General features: G+C 45.8%; 1 protein-coding gene across 5 annotated transcripts in view; it reads left to right on the top strand.

Moving 5' to 3' along the window:
* Nucleotides 1-322: 322 nt before the first annotated feature.
* Nucleotides 323-15,997, top strand: part of LOC102689501 (RNA-binding Raly-like protein) — a 64,976-nt gene continuing 49,301 nt past the window's right edge. For 2 of the 5 annotated variants that reach the window (XM_069181407.1, XM_015368170.2), the window contains exons 1-2: nucleotides 2,257-2,465; nucleotides 9,431-9,506. In XM_069181407.1, coding sequence (XP_069037508.1) covers nucleotides 2,429-2,465; nucleotides 9,431-9,506 — 113 coding nt within the window. In that variant the 5' untranslated portion in view covers nucleotides 2,257-2,428. Of the gene's footprint in view, nucleotides 694-2,255; nucleotides 2,466-9,430; nucleotides 9,507-15,997 lie in introns of those variants that run through there. The other 3 variants (XM_069181408.1, XM_069181406.1, XM_015368171.2) reach the window with 3 other exon arrangements.

Genomic DNA, 15,997 nt, shown 5'->3' with positions numbered 1-15,997 from the left:
GTGAACTAACAAACCGGCTTAATTCGTGTTTTAGCAGTCCTGTCGCGGCGCCGCCAGGTGATTAGTGATTAGCGGTGTTTGTCTCCGCGGTCTATTTTTAGAGTGTCGCTTCAAACAGTCAGGGTAATTACAGCGACTATCATGGCTCTTTCAGAAGATGAGATGGGGTTTATTAATAATACTTTCTTAATTGATTTTCTTTGATTTTACAGCCACGTTACTCACTTTCCAAGAGCTTCGCCGAAACAAAGCAGAATGCCACCTAACATCTCCTCTGCTAACCGTTATTAATGTGGCCTCCCGGGGGCTCGGAATCCACCTAATTGAAAAAGATGGCGAAAAGGACATAAAGCGTATTTGTAGGCAGCTATGGCGTAAAGACGCGCACGGCTCTCGTCTGAACCATCTGATCCGCCACAAACTTGTCCATAATCTGCATTCCCCGCTCCCCAAGGCCACCAACGCGGTAAATAACCTGTCCCAACCAAAATGTACGGGCACTCGTATGAAAATTAATTTTCACGTAAAATCTTTCACGGACCACTCGCGCGTATCACCCACGGCTGCCGAGAGGAGCCCTCTGCACGCAGCCGCACTCGCGCAGCGCGTTTGAAACCCCAGGTACTGCTCCACGCCGGCATGGTCCGCTTTCCACGAGTGTAGGATCCCCGGAATTACAGGACACTGTAAAACGTAAGGAAACTCTTTAAGATTGTACGACTTGTTAACTTCATGATGTGGATTTCCGCGTTACGTGTGCGTCTTTTTCCACAGTAGACTTTGATTGGCATTCCTGAAGAACAATCCATTGTGCTAATGGGAGCAGGGCAAGGAGAAATATTTTAAAAGCTGCAAGAGGGGGTATTGTCTCAGTACGCTGAGCTCGGCCGCACTGCCGGCGGCGTGGGACGCCTGTGCTCTGGGTCGTGGACGGCTGTCCCACTCCTCGTCCAGCGTGTTCGAGTCTCTGCTAATGGAAGTCGAAAGATCACATTTGAATACCGCAGTTTTGTTTTTACATTTTCCCCTGCTTATCCGTTAAACGTTCGAGTCGAAAATAATGTAAGTTCTGCTAAAATATGACACAAAGTAGTTTTTCCCCACAGTATCATATCTTGGGTGTTCAGCGGGAAATGAAATACGCTTTTTGACAATAAAAAACAGTCTGCGTTTAACACCTATACAGCATATTTTTCGATGAGCAGACTGTTTTTCTAGTTTTTTGGAATGCAGTGCTGTAGGATGCAGTGTTATTTTACTAAGAATTTGGATTTATTTTGTATGTGTGTTCGCTAATGTGCTACAAAGTTATTAAATTCACAAGATACTGAAAACTGTATCGTGCAATGCTTTAACAGAAGAAAAGCTTTTCTTCTAAAATGACTTCAAATGACTGGTCACCCAGTGTCACGTGACTCGCTGTGGGCTGGGGCAGCGTCCCTGTTGTTTACTCCGATTTCTTGAGTCCTCAACGCTTCGAAAAAGTTTGTTTTTGAGGGAGTAGTGAGAAATTCAAGTAGGGAAAACTATGAACCTTTAACCCATTTTCATCAGTGTGACTCAACAATGCGTCATGTCGGGGAAATTAATTTTGCAGTCAATTAGGAGGCAGATTAATTTCATACTCTACCTCCTTACTTTTACTATTTTCATGCAAGGTTAGGAATTTTGCAATACGAAAAAAAACAGTTTTTATTTTAGAGGGGCTCCTTTGTTTACTAAGAGCGAGTGAAGGCTGTTAAAATGCTCCTCCCTGTTTCTTCTCATTGCTTATAGATTTCTTTAAATTTGCAATGAATTGCTCCTCTGACTTATTAGAGCATTGTTGCACTGCTTTCTAAGCAAACAGGTTGCCAGTTTCAAACCATCCCCAGTAGTGCCCAGTCCTTCTGCAGGCCCCTGCTGGCTTTCAGTGAAATCCAGGTCCTCAGATCCCATCACTGAGCTGCTCTGCCTCTGCCTGGCCTGCAGTTTTCTCTCGAGATGCTTCTCTTCCTGTTCTGGCTGGGAGAGCCCTCAGCACAGACTGGATTGGATTTCTGTGACGCTCAGGGCTGGATTCCTTCGGCTGCGAGACTCGGCAAGACACTCGGTTCTAAAGCAAATCCAGCAGCACGGTTCCCCTTCCTCACCCCCCTCTCTTGCTTCGGTGGCTCCCTCCCTGCTTGCATTTCGTACAATGGGAGGGCCCTGTACCCCCCCTCTGCAGCTGAGAGATGGTACGCCCTGCTGGTACAGTCTTCAGAGCACTGTCATTGATTCAGTAGTAATAGAGCAGTGTGCTCTCTGGGGTAGTTGCTCTCCGTGTGTGTGTGTGTGATAGCGGAAGAGAAAGGAGAGAGAGAGAGAAAGCAGGAGTGAGACTCCAGTTGCCTCCTGTCTCTAGCTCGAGGTGTCTCCAGCTGTCTCTAGTGCTTCCATCCCTGCTATGACCCTGTTCAAGAGTGAACATCGCAGCCCGAGATGTGAGTATAACATGGTCTCTGCCTCTCTCTCTGTCTCCCGTCATTGTCTCAGTGGATCAAAGCAGCATGGCAGCAGGCACCCCCGGGAAAGCAGTGCCTGACCGGTGGCAGCGCAGCGGGCTGGAAGAGTTCAGCAGTCAGAGAGGGGATGACCGCTCCCCTGCTGTTTACTCACCTCACGCTCGTGCAGCGTGCTTTTGGGAAGCAGACAGTCTGCTGTGGTCATGCAGGCAGGGTGGGAGGGAGGGATCGGGGGTGCATGGGGAGGGTTCAGAGCTCTTAAGTGTCCGATCGCTTTCTCAGTCGCGGGAATCTGTCATTGTCTGGCTGAGTAACCGTGCACCTGACACGGAGGGCAGGGAGCTGTGCAGGAAGAGTGCAGCTCTCTGGAGCGAGGTCAGACCCACACAGCCCAGGCGCCTGGGAGAAGGTAGTTTTAGACCTGATGGAGTTGGCCGTGTAGTGGCGTAAGATGGTCCTGGATTTTTTTAAGTGGAAACTGGTACTCGCCCAATTACTAAATGCTGTAGCATTTCAGCTGTCACTCTTTGCCTGTTGCCTGAGACAGGGCAAAACTCTTGTGAGCAGCTGGTGCTGGTGATGCTTTTTTCCCCATTCTCTTCAGCTGTGCAGACAGACAGAGGAATGCACCTTGATCCCTTAATAAAAGAAGACAAGTCTTTCCTGTCAGGTTTGTAGCAGCTGAGTTACCTGCCTGTGATCCCAGCAGTGTGCTTTCTCAGTGTGCCAGGCAGTGTGACAGTTCACAGTCCCCTAAGAAGGCAGAGGCTGTGATTTGCTGTCTTCCACTGTTTCAAATACAGCACTATACTCTCTATACTCTGTGTAAAATGTGACTCACCTGTGCTGGTCACTTGTACGAACATATGGGGTTTTGCAGGTGAATGATTTGAATCCGTAACACAAGGGAGATGTTTTCTCACTTTACCTATTCGTTTTTCCTCTTTTCACATACCTAATTTCAGACATATGGTCAGCATCACAAGAAATTTTCCATGAAGAGAATACTTTAGCTATCTTCTCAGCAACTAAGGATTGCTGAATAGTTTTACCGTCTTTACAATGGGAGAAATACTATAAAATAGTTAAACAATTGCTTTAATACCAACTGCTTTGCGGGGTTTTGAAAATCAAACTGCATTCGCAAATTTCTTTTGCCAATTTGGATTTTTCAAGGTCTTTCATTTCTGTCAAGAAACGTTGTCGTAGTTTGAGGTGAACAGTAGGGTGAATACTGTGATCACGAGGCTTGGAGCATTCTTTGCGATTAGAAATGTTTTTAGTGAGTATTTTAAGAACCTGGGGGATCTGAAAAGAATCCAAGTAAAGGTTTATCGTATGAACCAAAATAATAAATATGAAATATTGTAACTTGTATGAAGAATTCCAGGGAAGGTGAGAAACTTTCACCTTTTGTGGATCAAGCTGAATGCGGATACACGTTCCGCCCTACACTCTTCTCTCTTGCTCAGTCTCAGGCCTCTTCCAGTCAACACTAGTGAACTGCACTGTAGTTTCGTGATAAACAGTAAATTGCCAGTGGGTGTTGGTGGGAGCTGCGGTGCTCATTTCCCTGACAAAGCAAGTCTGATCCTCATCTGGCCATTCAAAGATGAAAGGCGATGGAATTAAGCTACTAACCTGGGCTGCTGATAATCTGAAATGGGCAGGCTGTGCAGTGGAGGTGATTGACACTCGTGTATTCGCTGTCCGTCTGAGTGGTGCTTAGTGAAGCCTTATGAAATCCCAAGTTGTTCTCTCAGTAATAGTCCTGTGCTACATAAGAACCGCGGCAGTCCATTCTCTGTAAGAATATTCCCGTTGAAATAACGTTTAATTCTTCTTGGCTATTATTGTTGCCACTCAGTGAATGCAATTTCCCTTCCCTCTACAACCGGTACTGCTGGGAAACAGGCTTGGAACAGCCCCATATTTTAAATGTCTAGCTATGCTGTTGGAGACTGCAAATGTTATGTGCTACACGGCATTTTCCAGTTGGCAGAAAAGAATGTCACACGGCTAGTAACTCATCTCCATACGAGATAGAAGCACTGACAAAGTCTGTGCACTGACCAAAATCCCTGCCAATGGATTTCAGTGGGAATCGCAGCAGACTGGCTTTGTCTGTCCAAGGAATGGGAGAACAGCATGCTGCATGGGGAAAGACTGTTTGGAATTTCTCTGGAATTATTCTGGCCAAAGTAAGATTCCGAGATTAGCTTTTATTACTTCCATGAAAGGTATTTTTTATATACATGTTATCGCTAACAACTCTTGTTGTTAAGGGAAGAGCAACCACACCTCCCCATCTTAATGTCCGTAGTCATCTAGGTATTAAAAGGCAGTTTCGCTGCTGACAGTTGGAGGTGAATGGGCTGGACTACTCCTCAAGTGATGCATGGTTTATTCTGTGAGCAAGCTCCGCTCATGCTTGTGTGTGGCCCGACAACGATATTGATCTCGGCCGATGGAGTATTGGAAACCTCCGTGCTGCAAACAGATGGTTGTTATTCATAAAACCCCCCTACCGAAAGGACAACAAGCATTCTGACAGCAGCTTGCTTTCACAGAAAGGCAGCCCGCTCCGTCGCCGCAGCGGGACTCCAGTGTGGATTGGCTGGACAGGCCCTGCTTGCGGTGCAGTATTGTCACAGCCCCTGTTTGGATGTCCACCTGACAGCTTTGTGGAGAATGAACCATTCAGATCTAGCAAGGCTTTGGTCTTCAAAGTTTTACATTACCGGCATTCTTCTAACCTTTATGCAGTTGGATGTAATACAAAATGGTATCAGATCTCGTCAGATATTTAACTAATAATCAACATCAGTTATGTCCCAGGAAAACTTTAAGTAACGTACCAAACAAGTTACTTCTGCACCTTTTTGGCACAAGGAGGAACTACAGAGACGTACTTCACTGCCTCTCTGCTGAGGCGGTCTGCTCACATATTGTACATTGCTCCATGTTCTGAAACACAGTGCTGTGGAACAGAGGTCAAGCCCTTTGCTTTGCACAGATGTTGCTTTGAGAAATGTCTTAAAACACTGAAGTTCACAATTTTGTGCTGAATTTAGAATTTGTATTTTTCTTCCGATCATGTCAATTAATTTATTTTGTTACCGAGATTTATTTACTGAAATTGGGACTGCAGTTCCCCTTTAAATTTGAGTCGCATTAAACAGAGATTGAGGTGTTTTCTAGTGTTTCTCTTCCATTGTTGAAAACCAGACCACATGTCTTAAACAGCTCGATTTTTATAACACAGCACGTTTTTCTCCTTTTTGATAGAACTGTGTATTATGTGGATATTTCAGTAGAAAAAAGCACCGACAATAGGGTTTAACAGGAGTGTCGCACTGCTGTGATTCTTGCGTTAATGACAAGGTTGTGCATGGCAGAAATCAATTATTACTGGTTACGCAACAATTCAGTGAGATGTCAAATGCCCCTTTGTTCCTTTTGCAGGTACTTTGACTAGCTGTTTAGGATTAGTCGGATATCATACTTCTTTGCAAAAACATCCTAACTGGAATCGGCCTACATCGGTAATCTGCTCCACGCCACCATTACCTAAATGTCAGGTTGCAGCCAGCAAGGAGCATAAAGACATAGTGGGAGAAAACAGCAGGCCCCTGGGTCTTGTTAAGATGATGTGCGAAAGCAGTAATAGTCTTGAAAAGCTCAAGTCAACTGCCAGGCTTGTTCAGCCTGACACCACTAAGTGTCATTTAGGTGATTAAAAACAGCAGCTTAAGTTGCAGATTGTTTTATTGGCACTGCTATGGAGTCAGGTCGTTTATCAGAATTCCCTCGATCTTGCTGATTAGGATTCACGTCTGTCCCCGGCATTATAGTAACTAATTTGCCCAAGGCCTTGTTTCTTTTTGTAACGGACATTATTCCTTAGCTGTGCTCTGGACCCTCTGATGAGAGAATCTGCCTGCAAACACGACACAGTGACCCCCAGCAATTAGGACCTGTCTGCCCTCAGCCAATTACACGTTTCAGACGAGTCCTAATTGCGTGTGGTATCTGTTGGAGACTTTTCATTAGAGCTTCCTCCACTGGAAGCTTATAGTTCTGCATTTCCCCATTAAATGAAAGACTCAAGTTCTTCCTACTGAATGAGTCAACCTCTAAATTAGCTCCTTGGCATGTCCAGATCAGCTAGAGACATAACAGCAGTCCCAGGAACACAGTGGCGTGCTTCCAGATGAGACATCCCAGCTGGGCTGTTCCTTTCCGTACCTTACTCAGTCAGATTAACTGCAGATTCTGACTTTCGTGTAGCTTCATTTTTTCCTCAAAGTGGAGGAAAGTTCAAACCTCTTCTGTGGTGTGGGACACACTGACACTCAACGCAGGGCAAAAGAATAGCTCATTACCCCACTTACAATGTACAAGATGTTTTTTCTCTTAAATTGCCCTACCTTTATCACACAAAGAGCTGCTTCCTGCAGTGAAGAAACTGGATCTTCTAATTCTAATTCTTTCTTGATGAGAAACTCTCTTCACTTAATGCAGGATTGCAAAAGTAAAAAGCCGACGTGCTAGATATGACAGGACCAGTCACCCAAAAGCTTTGAGACTTTGAGACGGACTTGGGTCTGAGGTGCGAGCAAGGCTGCTGGGGACCTGCAGACGAGAGCCCATTTCGGAAGCTTTTGTCTGAATTATGTGCCTTAGGCACAGTTTTGTTGTCATGGAAAAATAAGTTCCTGCTAGGCAGCAACACTGATGTCCAAGGATCTTTGGCATATCTAGTGCTTTCCCTTGTCTTTAGTTCCTGGCTCTGTATCTGTCCTGCCACTGAGCACTCCATTTAGGAAATACTTAGTTTATGATACCAGCACATCATCAGGTATTGATTCTAGTGGGAAGAACGTGATCTGTTGACTTCATGTAGCAGTGTCCAACAGGGTTGCGTTTATATGCAGAGGTTGCTGCCTCTGATAGAGTTTTTCTTAGCTTGACAGGGCTGACGGATCAATCTGTCTGTCACACGCTTTCCCAGAAATCAATAGCTCTTCCGCTGCATCTGTCAGGGGGGCCCGACGGCTCTCTTCCTCTGGGGGGGGGTTTGTCTGTGGCTCTCTCGCCCTGAAGGCAGCCGCCGCTGTCGTGAGGAAGTCCTGCAAATCTCCCGACACCCTGGCTGTGCGGCTGCTGCTCAGGTGACTAGCAACTTCCGAGCATCATAATTACCTCTCGTTCAGAGAATGCGGCGGGGGATCCAGCCGAGAAGCTCATTCGCATGCAAAAAGCGGGCCTTTAGTTTAGAGTCTCAGTCACTGGAAGGGAGGTGAACAGGTTCGTGGATAACACAAGGGGAACGAAGAGGCACTGCGGTCAGAGCAATCTGAGCTCACTGTGGGCCTGTGGTCAGAGCCGAGACCCCCGGAGACGGGCAGTGAGGGCCTGTGGTCAGAGCCGAGACCCCCGGAGACGGGCAGTGAGGGCCTGTGGTCAGAGCCGAGACCCCCGGAGACGGGCAGTGAGGGCCTGTGGTCTATTGGCCAGAAGTGAACTAGCAGGGGTGAAAAAAGTCTATTTCTGTCTCCAGCCGATCTGTATTTCTGCTGTTCTGTAGTTAGACAAAGCCCCCCTGTTGACCTCATCTCTTCTTTGACTGTGCGGCGCAGTGGTGCTCCAGCATCATAATGAATTTCCAAGGCGCAGAGCAGTTGTCGGGCAGATGCCGCGGTTAATGAAAATCCACAAATGTGAGAAGGAGAGAAACTTGGGCCAAGACTGCGAGTGAGAGGCAGGATTTGATATGGAAGCCCAGCCCCAGCTGGTGCTCCAGAGGGATGGGCGAGGGTCAGGCCGGCGCGGACAGCAGGTGTGTGCGTGAGGAGGCTCGTTAGGGAACGGAGAAGCAGAACGGTGTGGGGGTGAAGAGGAGGGGGAGGGAGCAGGAAATGTTGGGCTTTTCAAGGGTTGTGGAGAACTGATAAATGGGAGTGGAAAGCAATTAATTTCCTGCTGGCAGATGGAGGGCAATTAGATAGGAAAGCACTTCGTTTATCTGTCCCTTTTGTCCCTCAGCATCTCAGTGGCTCAGAGAAGGGTCAAGCTGTCTCTGGCAGTCGGGGCCCCTGTCTGTCTCCTCTCTCCAGGCTGGGGGGCTGCCTGGCCCTCAGGTGACGTGAAGGAGACCGCGGCCTGGCAGGCTGTGTGGCACGAGTCTTGCACGAGTCTCTGTCTCCGACAGAGAGCACAGCTTCGTGCAGTCCGGCCCCAAAGGGGATCAAAATGTTTTTGGCCACCTCAAACTGACGTAGCTGTGAGCTTGATTAATGGCCTCCTGAGCCTATTGGTGATACGCTTTAGTTTCTGTCTCTGTTGTGATGGAGCTGGCAGATGTATTCTCCCCCTTTTAAACACTTTGTCCACCTTGCTGAGGTACAGGTGTCTACGCATTTTTAAAGTGTTGCTTGATTGATCTCAAACCGGACATCTTTATGGTTGAAAGGAGTTACGTCAGCAAGAACTGCAATGAAAACCCAAAGGCGAAAATATATTGATGGCAAAGGCATTCATCCTCCTGAGCACTTCTGGCAGTAATTAATCTGAGTCTTTTTCCAGACGTTTCTACCGACTTTGCACACCAGAATGTCCGTTCTTTTGAAAGACAATGTATCCGAGGTATTGACAGCTGTTTGGAGTAATTTGTTCATTTCTGAAAATGGGGACATATTAACTATATAACTTTAAAGTGAACAATTTCACTATATTTCTTAATCATTTTAGAAAGTGTACTTACCCATCAGGTTACCAAAGGTAAGATGAGACAAAAAGTTTCATTCTGGGGGGATTGTGAATTTATTATTTGAAACTGGGGACCCAAATTCGTGTTGGCTTGTACTTAGTACTGTAGCTACTGTTCACTACAGAGAAGAGACCGGCCTTCCCAGTGCTGCACTGACTTCTTTCTTTTCCAGATATAAGCATGGCCGGGGAGCTGAAGTCTAGCCGTTCCAGGGCGGGGCCGAAGAGGCCAGGCCGCACAGTGTACGGGTGAGTACAGGACCTGTTTTGTTGGCTCGGGGGGTAATGGTGGTAGATACCTCGCTAAACACCACAGGTCACCATGTTCCCTCGGCCACTTTTCTCTTGTTTTGTCTCTGAGAGGAACATGAAAGGTTCACAGTGCTGAACTGTCCGCTGTCTTCAGTCACTCTTCTCCTTCTCCTCCTGCTTTTGAGTCATTCATTTCTGGCCACTGGAGCAGCCTCTCAGCCCGGCTGGTTGAAACGGCTCTCTAAATCGTATATTAACTCCTCAAGTCTCTGCTGTGCTTCCCCCAGGATCACCAAGCGCACAGTTCCTCCCACACAGCCGCTCAGAATAAATGCAGGCACACTGTTTTATCCGTGGGCTCAGAAAGGGTTTAAATGTTTCCTCTCGTCCGCTGTTCCTGCCTCGGCTCTGACTGGCAGAGCTGCTGCCCTCCTCCTCTCTATGGGTAGAGGCCATCGTGTCTCCCCTCTCCAGAGTCTCTGACCCGGGGCTCTGGGGGCACTGCCTCAGTCTGAGGTGTGCGGAGCGCCAGCGATGGGCGCCTGTGTGTGGCCGCTCGTCTCTGCGTTTGATTGTATGCAAGACGCTGAGGTCATTCGACAGCTAAGGGCGGCTGTGCTGAAGCTCAGCAGCCATTTAACATTTGCAGAAGGTCAGAGCTCAGGGGAGGTGAGAGCTGGAGGAGTCAAGGCTAATTATAGTATCCCGAGCTCGTGTTCAGACAGGGAGGGGGCAGTGGGGAGAACTGGGCACGGCTCCTCGGCAGGCTCCGTTTTCCAGAATTCGGAAGATGTGTTTTCAAAACACGGATGAAGACGGCACAAGTATTGCAGAACTCACCCGAAATAACTCTGATTTTATCTTGGTATCAGAGGCCCAGAAATAGCCACAGGATGACCTCTCCTCACCATGTGTTTATTCTAAAAACAGCATGATGAATCAGATTGCTCCACATATTTAGAGTGCTTCCAATAACTATTTAACTCATTTTTTTTTATTATTTAAGAGCTTACGTTTGTAGTTTAATACTTTGTATCTGTACTTTTAGACTTCATCGTGCAGTGCATGACCTCTTAATACGGTCTTTGCACCAAAATGAAGCTTTTGTTGTGGGTTAATGGATGTTTGTAAAGCCACTTCAAGAGCATACAAAAACAAAAGGCTACTCAATGCCTCTATGGCTGTATGATATTCAAGATGAATCAAGATTTCTTTCCTTCCTCTTGTTACATTATCCTCTAGTGTGCTCACACTACACCTGCGCTGTATGTGCTGCAGGTAGACTGCACGACCTGTACCACACAGGCAGCAAGCACCCACAGTGAAAGGAATGGAGGAATTGTGCTGGCCTTACTGCCTGTATGTTAATTAGCAGTGCTTACTATGAGACTTCCCAGCTAACAAGATAAAGACTTGGCACACATTTCTTATCCGTGTGATGTTTTGTACCTCATCTCCCCTCTGACACCTCTTGACCTTGAGCAGAGTGTGTCTTATACGTGCAGCTGGAGAGCTGGCCGTGGAGTATCTGAGACGACACTATAGTGACAAAAGTGCTGGACTGGGCTGTCCCCCACCTTTTTAGAACAGGAAATGGGCCGTCAGTCTGTCCTGTTAGGACAGGAAATGTGGAGGAAGACCCTTTTTCCTTGGGATGTCCTGTTTTTTTTTGTATTATCTATTTAGTTTGGTAAGGGTTATTATTTACAGATGCTTTCACCTAAAACATTTTATGCTACCATCCTAAAACACAGAATCAGCTCTTTAAACGAGAACTGTGCAAAGTCACAGAAATGTAACGTGCTTGTAAAATGCAAGAGATTACAAAATGCAAGAGGTTATGTTGCACAAGATGCAGTGTAGAAGAGGTAATATACACAAAAAAAAGGCAAAAAATATCTCGTATGCGAGTAGAGTAAAATAGGACAAAAGTATGTGCAGATCAACACAATAGTCAGTAGGAACAAAGTAGACAAGTGGACTATGGGATTTACAAGTATATTCTAAACTTTTGTGGTATCTTGCCAGGAAACGTTTTCCTATGCACCTAAGATCTAGTTTCATCCTGACTATACCTAACCGTATAAGAATTCCTTTGTTTACTGTGCTGTGCAAAGCCGTCAGTGCACCATGCCAGCACAAATTCTTTACCGTGGTAATCACAGGGGCTCAGCTGTTGTGACGGTTGAGGTGACAATCGCTTGGTTTGCATATCCTGGATGCCGTCCAGGAGCTGGGGCTGTCTGTCCCAGCTGGGGATTACAGCACAAGGATCACTGCTGATTTATGGGGAAACAGCAAAAAATGCCAGGGCCAAGGTCTCTCCCCCCTCTGTATGGGAGTTTGGATGAGTGATGAAAGGCCAGGTGAGAAGACAGAAAGCCTCCTCTTCCTGCACGCTTTGTACAAACCATTTAACTTGTGTAAACTGTCATATAGGGCAAGTACATTTCAATCACCCTCTTCGCTATCCAACGCCAGTAATGATGTGATCTGCTGTGTTCAGTACAGAGCAAAGCAGGGAAGGGTTGGGGCTGCGTAATTGAAAAATGAAAGGTTACCCTATACTGTTTGTTCTGAAATCACACAGCTTCTGCGGTGACAAGGCTATAACTGTTTTTAAAAAATGAAACCACGTGGCAGACATGTGGGTCTCAGATCCCACAGTCCAGCACAATGGTGAAGATACTCCTTTTTAAATAAGGTCTCGGGTGTAATGAGATGTTGAAGACTGAATCATCACTGTCGGAGACAAAGACAGCTTTTAGCAAAAGACTTAAAAGTGAGAAAACATTTCATTTTTCATTCGAGTATATAAAAGGTTCCCCACTCAGAAGTGAAAGAAAACAAAGCTGAGCGAGCCTCTAGATTGTGAAAAAGTGAAGTCTAGTGTTCCTGCAGCTCTTTTCTGTGGTGCAGGTGGAGGCCTGAGTCAGGCAGGGAGTGCTGGACCAGAGCGCCGATATATAAGTCATGGAACTGTGCATCCTGGGAGGTATAAAATGTAAGAAGCTGAAATAAAATAGGGGGAAATGTTTATATTGCAAATCATTACGGAATAAAACAGTGAAGAGTGAAGAGCATCTGCTGAGCACATCAGCGGGAACGTTGTTTGTGTCCATGAATATCTGCTGTGCCTAACAGTTTGGCTCGACTGTGTTCCAGCTGTTTGGGTCCTGAAGAGACCGTTGTGGCTGCAGTGGGCTGATGAGCACACCTGCTTCCCTGTGGAAAGCCCTGAGGCTTCTGCTTTCTATCTGGCCATTGGGCAGGGTGGAATTCTCTGACTGATATAAGCTGCAAATTATACATGTGAAAGATGGTTGTATAAGCTTTCTCCCACTTGCAATTTATTTTACAGCCACATTTGAGTGGTAACATCTCGCAGTCTTGGGAGAAAGCCAGGGCACTAGGGCCATTGGACATTATATTACTCTGTGCCGAAACTGTCAAACATCTTTTCCTCCAGCACATTTACGATCATTTTTTTTTCTCTGTGTGTGCTCCATGATTGTGCTATTCTGTCATCTGCTGTATTACTGTGAGGGAGGCGGTAGGGCAGTAAAGTTCCAGGGCTGGAATAATAGCAAAGGTCCATCTGGTGTGCCTGAATGTGGCCAGGCTTCTGGAGTGGGAGAGTTCTCATCTGCAGCGTCTCGGACCCAAACAGCCATGCAGCTCTGGAGCCCAGAGGTGAGGCAGCACCTAAGAGGACCTGGAGAGGAGACTCTTAACTCTGAAGTAGTCCAGCGGGATGGCGATCAGAGAGCATCTTTTCAAACCAGCTCCCCTTGATTAAATGAAGTGGCACTCTGCATAGATCACTGTTAGTTTTAAATAGATTGAACTCTGAAGCACGTAAGACTTGTCTGATTGACGTAGTAATGATCAAGCATTTAATCATTAAAGGTTCCACTTTTGTAAGGTCAAAGCATTTGGTGGTATTATGCTGTTACACTGAGTGTTAAATCGGGCTTTAATATTCAGTTAACCCGTAATCCGAAGTACTACTGAATGTAGATCAAAGGCCAGTGGCTATGCAATGTAAGTGATATCTGAACACTGTGATGGAAGGTTGAACGCACCTCATGCTCTCTTTCTTTTGTTGTTTACACTTTGATGGGGAAAAATGAAACACCTCAATCTACACTACACAGCCTTTAGATGTGTGGTGTAATTTGCCAGTTTCTGGGTTAAATGAAGATGCATTAAATCCATAATTAAAAGACAGAATATAGAGGTTGCCCCCAAAAGCTATGAACAGCAGTAAGTAATTAAACAGGAAATGAAAATGGAAATGAAAGGAGATTTCCTAGCATAATCACGGGCTGCCACATTTTGGAAGAGAGCTCACACACAGGGACGTTTTCTGGTAATTTAGATTTCTCGCAACATTCAGTTTGTGTCTTGGTGTGAATCCCAGCCTAGGCCTGGATTCAATCAAAATGCAAGGACTTGTCCATAAAATGCAAATGATAAACCTGGTGTTCGATGTTCGATGTGTGGTAGGAGTAAGACGCCATTAGGCAAGCAAAAATGTGCCATCCAGTGCTGAGCTTTTAATATGCAGCTGGAAAATGGGATGGAGGTTCTGATGTGATCCTTGCACAAGTAAATCTGTTATTTTCAGTAATTGTAATACCTTCCATTACCTTCCCTTGAAGATATTGATGTGGACTTATCTGCCGTGCTCTGCAGGGTGCTGTTGCAGTACAAGGCCTGCTAAAACAATAGTTTTTTATAGTATATTATGCTTCACCAGGCAGGGGCTGTTTTTTGCGATTGCATGGCAGGATGATCCGTTATTACTTAAAAAAGGCAGACTGTCTGCAAGCACTGGTGGACTGGTGGAGGTTAAGAGAACAAGATGGGAAATCCAGCCCTGAAAGCATACTGAATCCTTACTAACTCAGAGTCAGACATCCCAGAGTCAGGAATGAGAAAAGTCCATAGCACACTAGTGTACAGAGGTATTTCAGGCTCGGGATCAAGTCGGATCGGAGGGTTGGGGTTCAAATCCCTGGCAGGACATTGATTAAAGCACCCCACTCAGGTTGCTCCAGGAAATAGCTCCTCACTATAGACAGATAACACTCCCAGTCATCATTGGAAAAGCATTTGTCCTCAGTTGTTATATCTAACTGCAGAAAGGATCCAATTAGGTATTTGTCTTTTGGCAGAGGTCCTAGCTTGTGCTGGCCTCTTGGCTGTCAAACCTCAGCAGTTTATAGCCCCTCGTGTCCTGTATAAGGAGAATCAAAGCAGATCGAGATATTTAGTTGTAGTGTGAAAAGTACTGATTTGAGTAAAAGTATTGTGAAGTTACTTGGATAAATGTAATTCGTTAAAGGTACAATTTCTTGAAAATATTTAAAGCAGCTAATCTTAACATAACTCAAATAGAAGACGTAATAATAATAATAATAATAATAATAATAATAAACTTTATTTTATATAGCGCCTTTAAAGGTGGCTTCTCAAAGCGCTTTACAGGATGACAATAACAATAAATAAGAAGACTACAACAATAAATAAGAAAATTTCACAAGACAGGACACAATTATAATTACAACAATACAACAATAACAATAGAGGAGACCGTGGAAGATGGTATTAAGAAGAGCAGAGGGGTGAAGAATGGAAGCAGTTAAGTAAAGGCTTTTCTGAAAAGGAGGGTTTTGAGTCTGGATTTGAAGGAGTTTAGAGAAGGTGACTCTCTAATATCCTTGGGCAAGGAGTTCCAGAGCTTGGGGGCATAGCAGGAGAAGGCCCTGTCGCCCATACAATGTAGACGGGCTTGGGGGACAGTAAGGAGGGCAGAATTTGAAGAGCGGAGGTTGCGAGGTGGGGAGTAGGGCGATAAAAGTTCAGACAGGTATTGAGGTGCCAAGCCATGTAAAGCCTTGTAGGTGAGCATGAGGATTTTAAAGTCTACGCGGAATTTGACCGGAAGCCAGTGCAAGGACTCCAGGATAGGAGTAATGTGAACACTTGCACTAGATCTGGTCAGGATTCTGGCTGCTGAATTTTGGACATACTGCAGCTTGTTCAGAGTAGATTTAGATACCCCAGGGAGCAGAGCATTGCAGTAGTCAATTCGAGAGAATACAAATATGTTGATCAGCTTTTCAGCCACAGTTAATGATAGCATAGGGCGTAGTCTTGCGATATTTCTAAGGTGAAAAAAAGATGTTTTGACAGTATGCTGTACATGTGGGTCGAATGTTAAGCCAGCAGCCATATCACCCTGCAACTCACAACTGGCAACCCACTGAAGCTAAGCAGGTGTGAGCCTGGTCAGTACCTGGATGGGAGACCTCCTGGGAAAAACTAAGGTTGCTGCTGGAAGAGGTGTTAGTGGGGCCAGCAGGGGGCGCTCACCCTGTGGTCCATGTGGGTCCTAATGCCCCAGTATAGTGATGGGGACACTATACTGTAAACAGGCGCCGTCCTTCGGATGAGACGTAAAACCGAGGTCCTGACTCTCT

This window comes from Lepisosteus oculatus, chromosome 20 (assembly GCF_040954835.1).
Source record: "Lepisosteus oculatus isolate fLepOcu1 chromosome 20, fLepOcu1.hap2, whole genome shotgun sequence".
Lineage (NCBI taxonomy): Eukaryota > Metazoa > Chordata > Actinopteri > Semionotiformes > Lepisosteidae > Lepisosteus > Lepisosteus oculatus.
The sequence above is the reverse complement of the archived record's forward strand: the minus strand, read 5'-3'. Positions and strand labels throughout refer to the sequence as shown.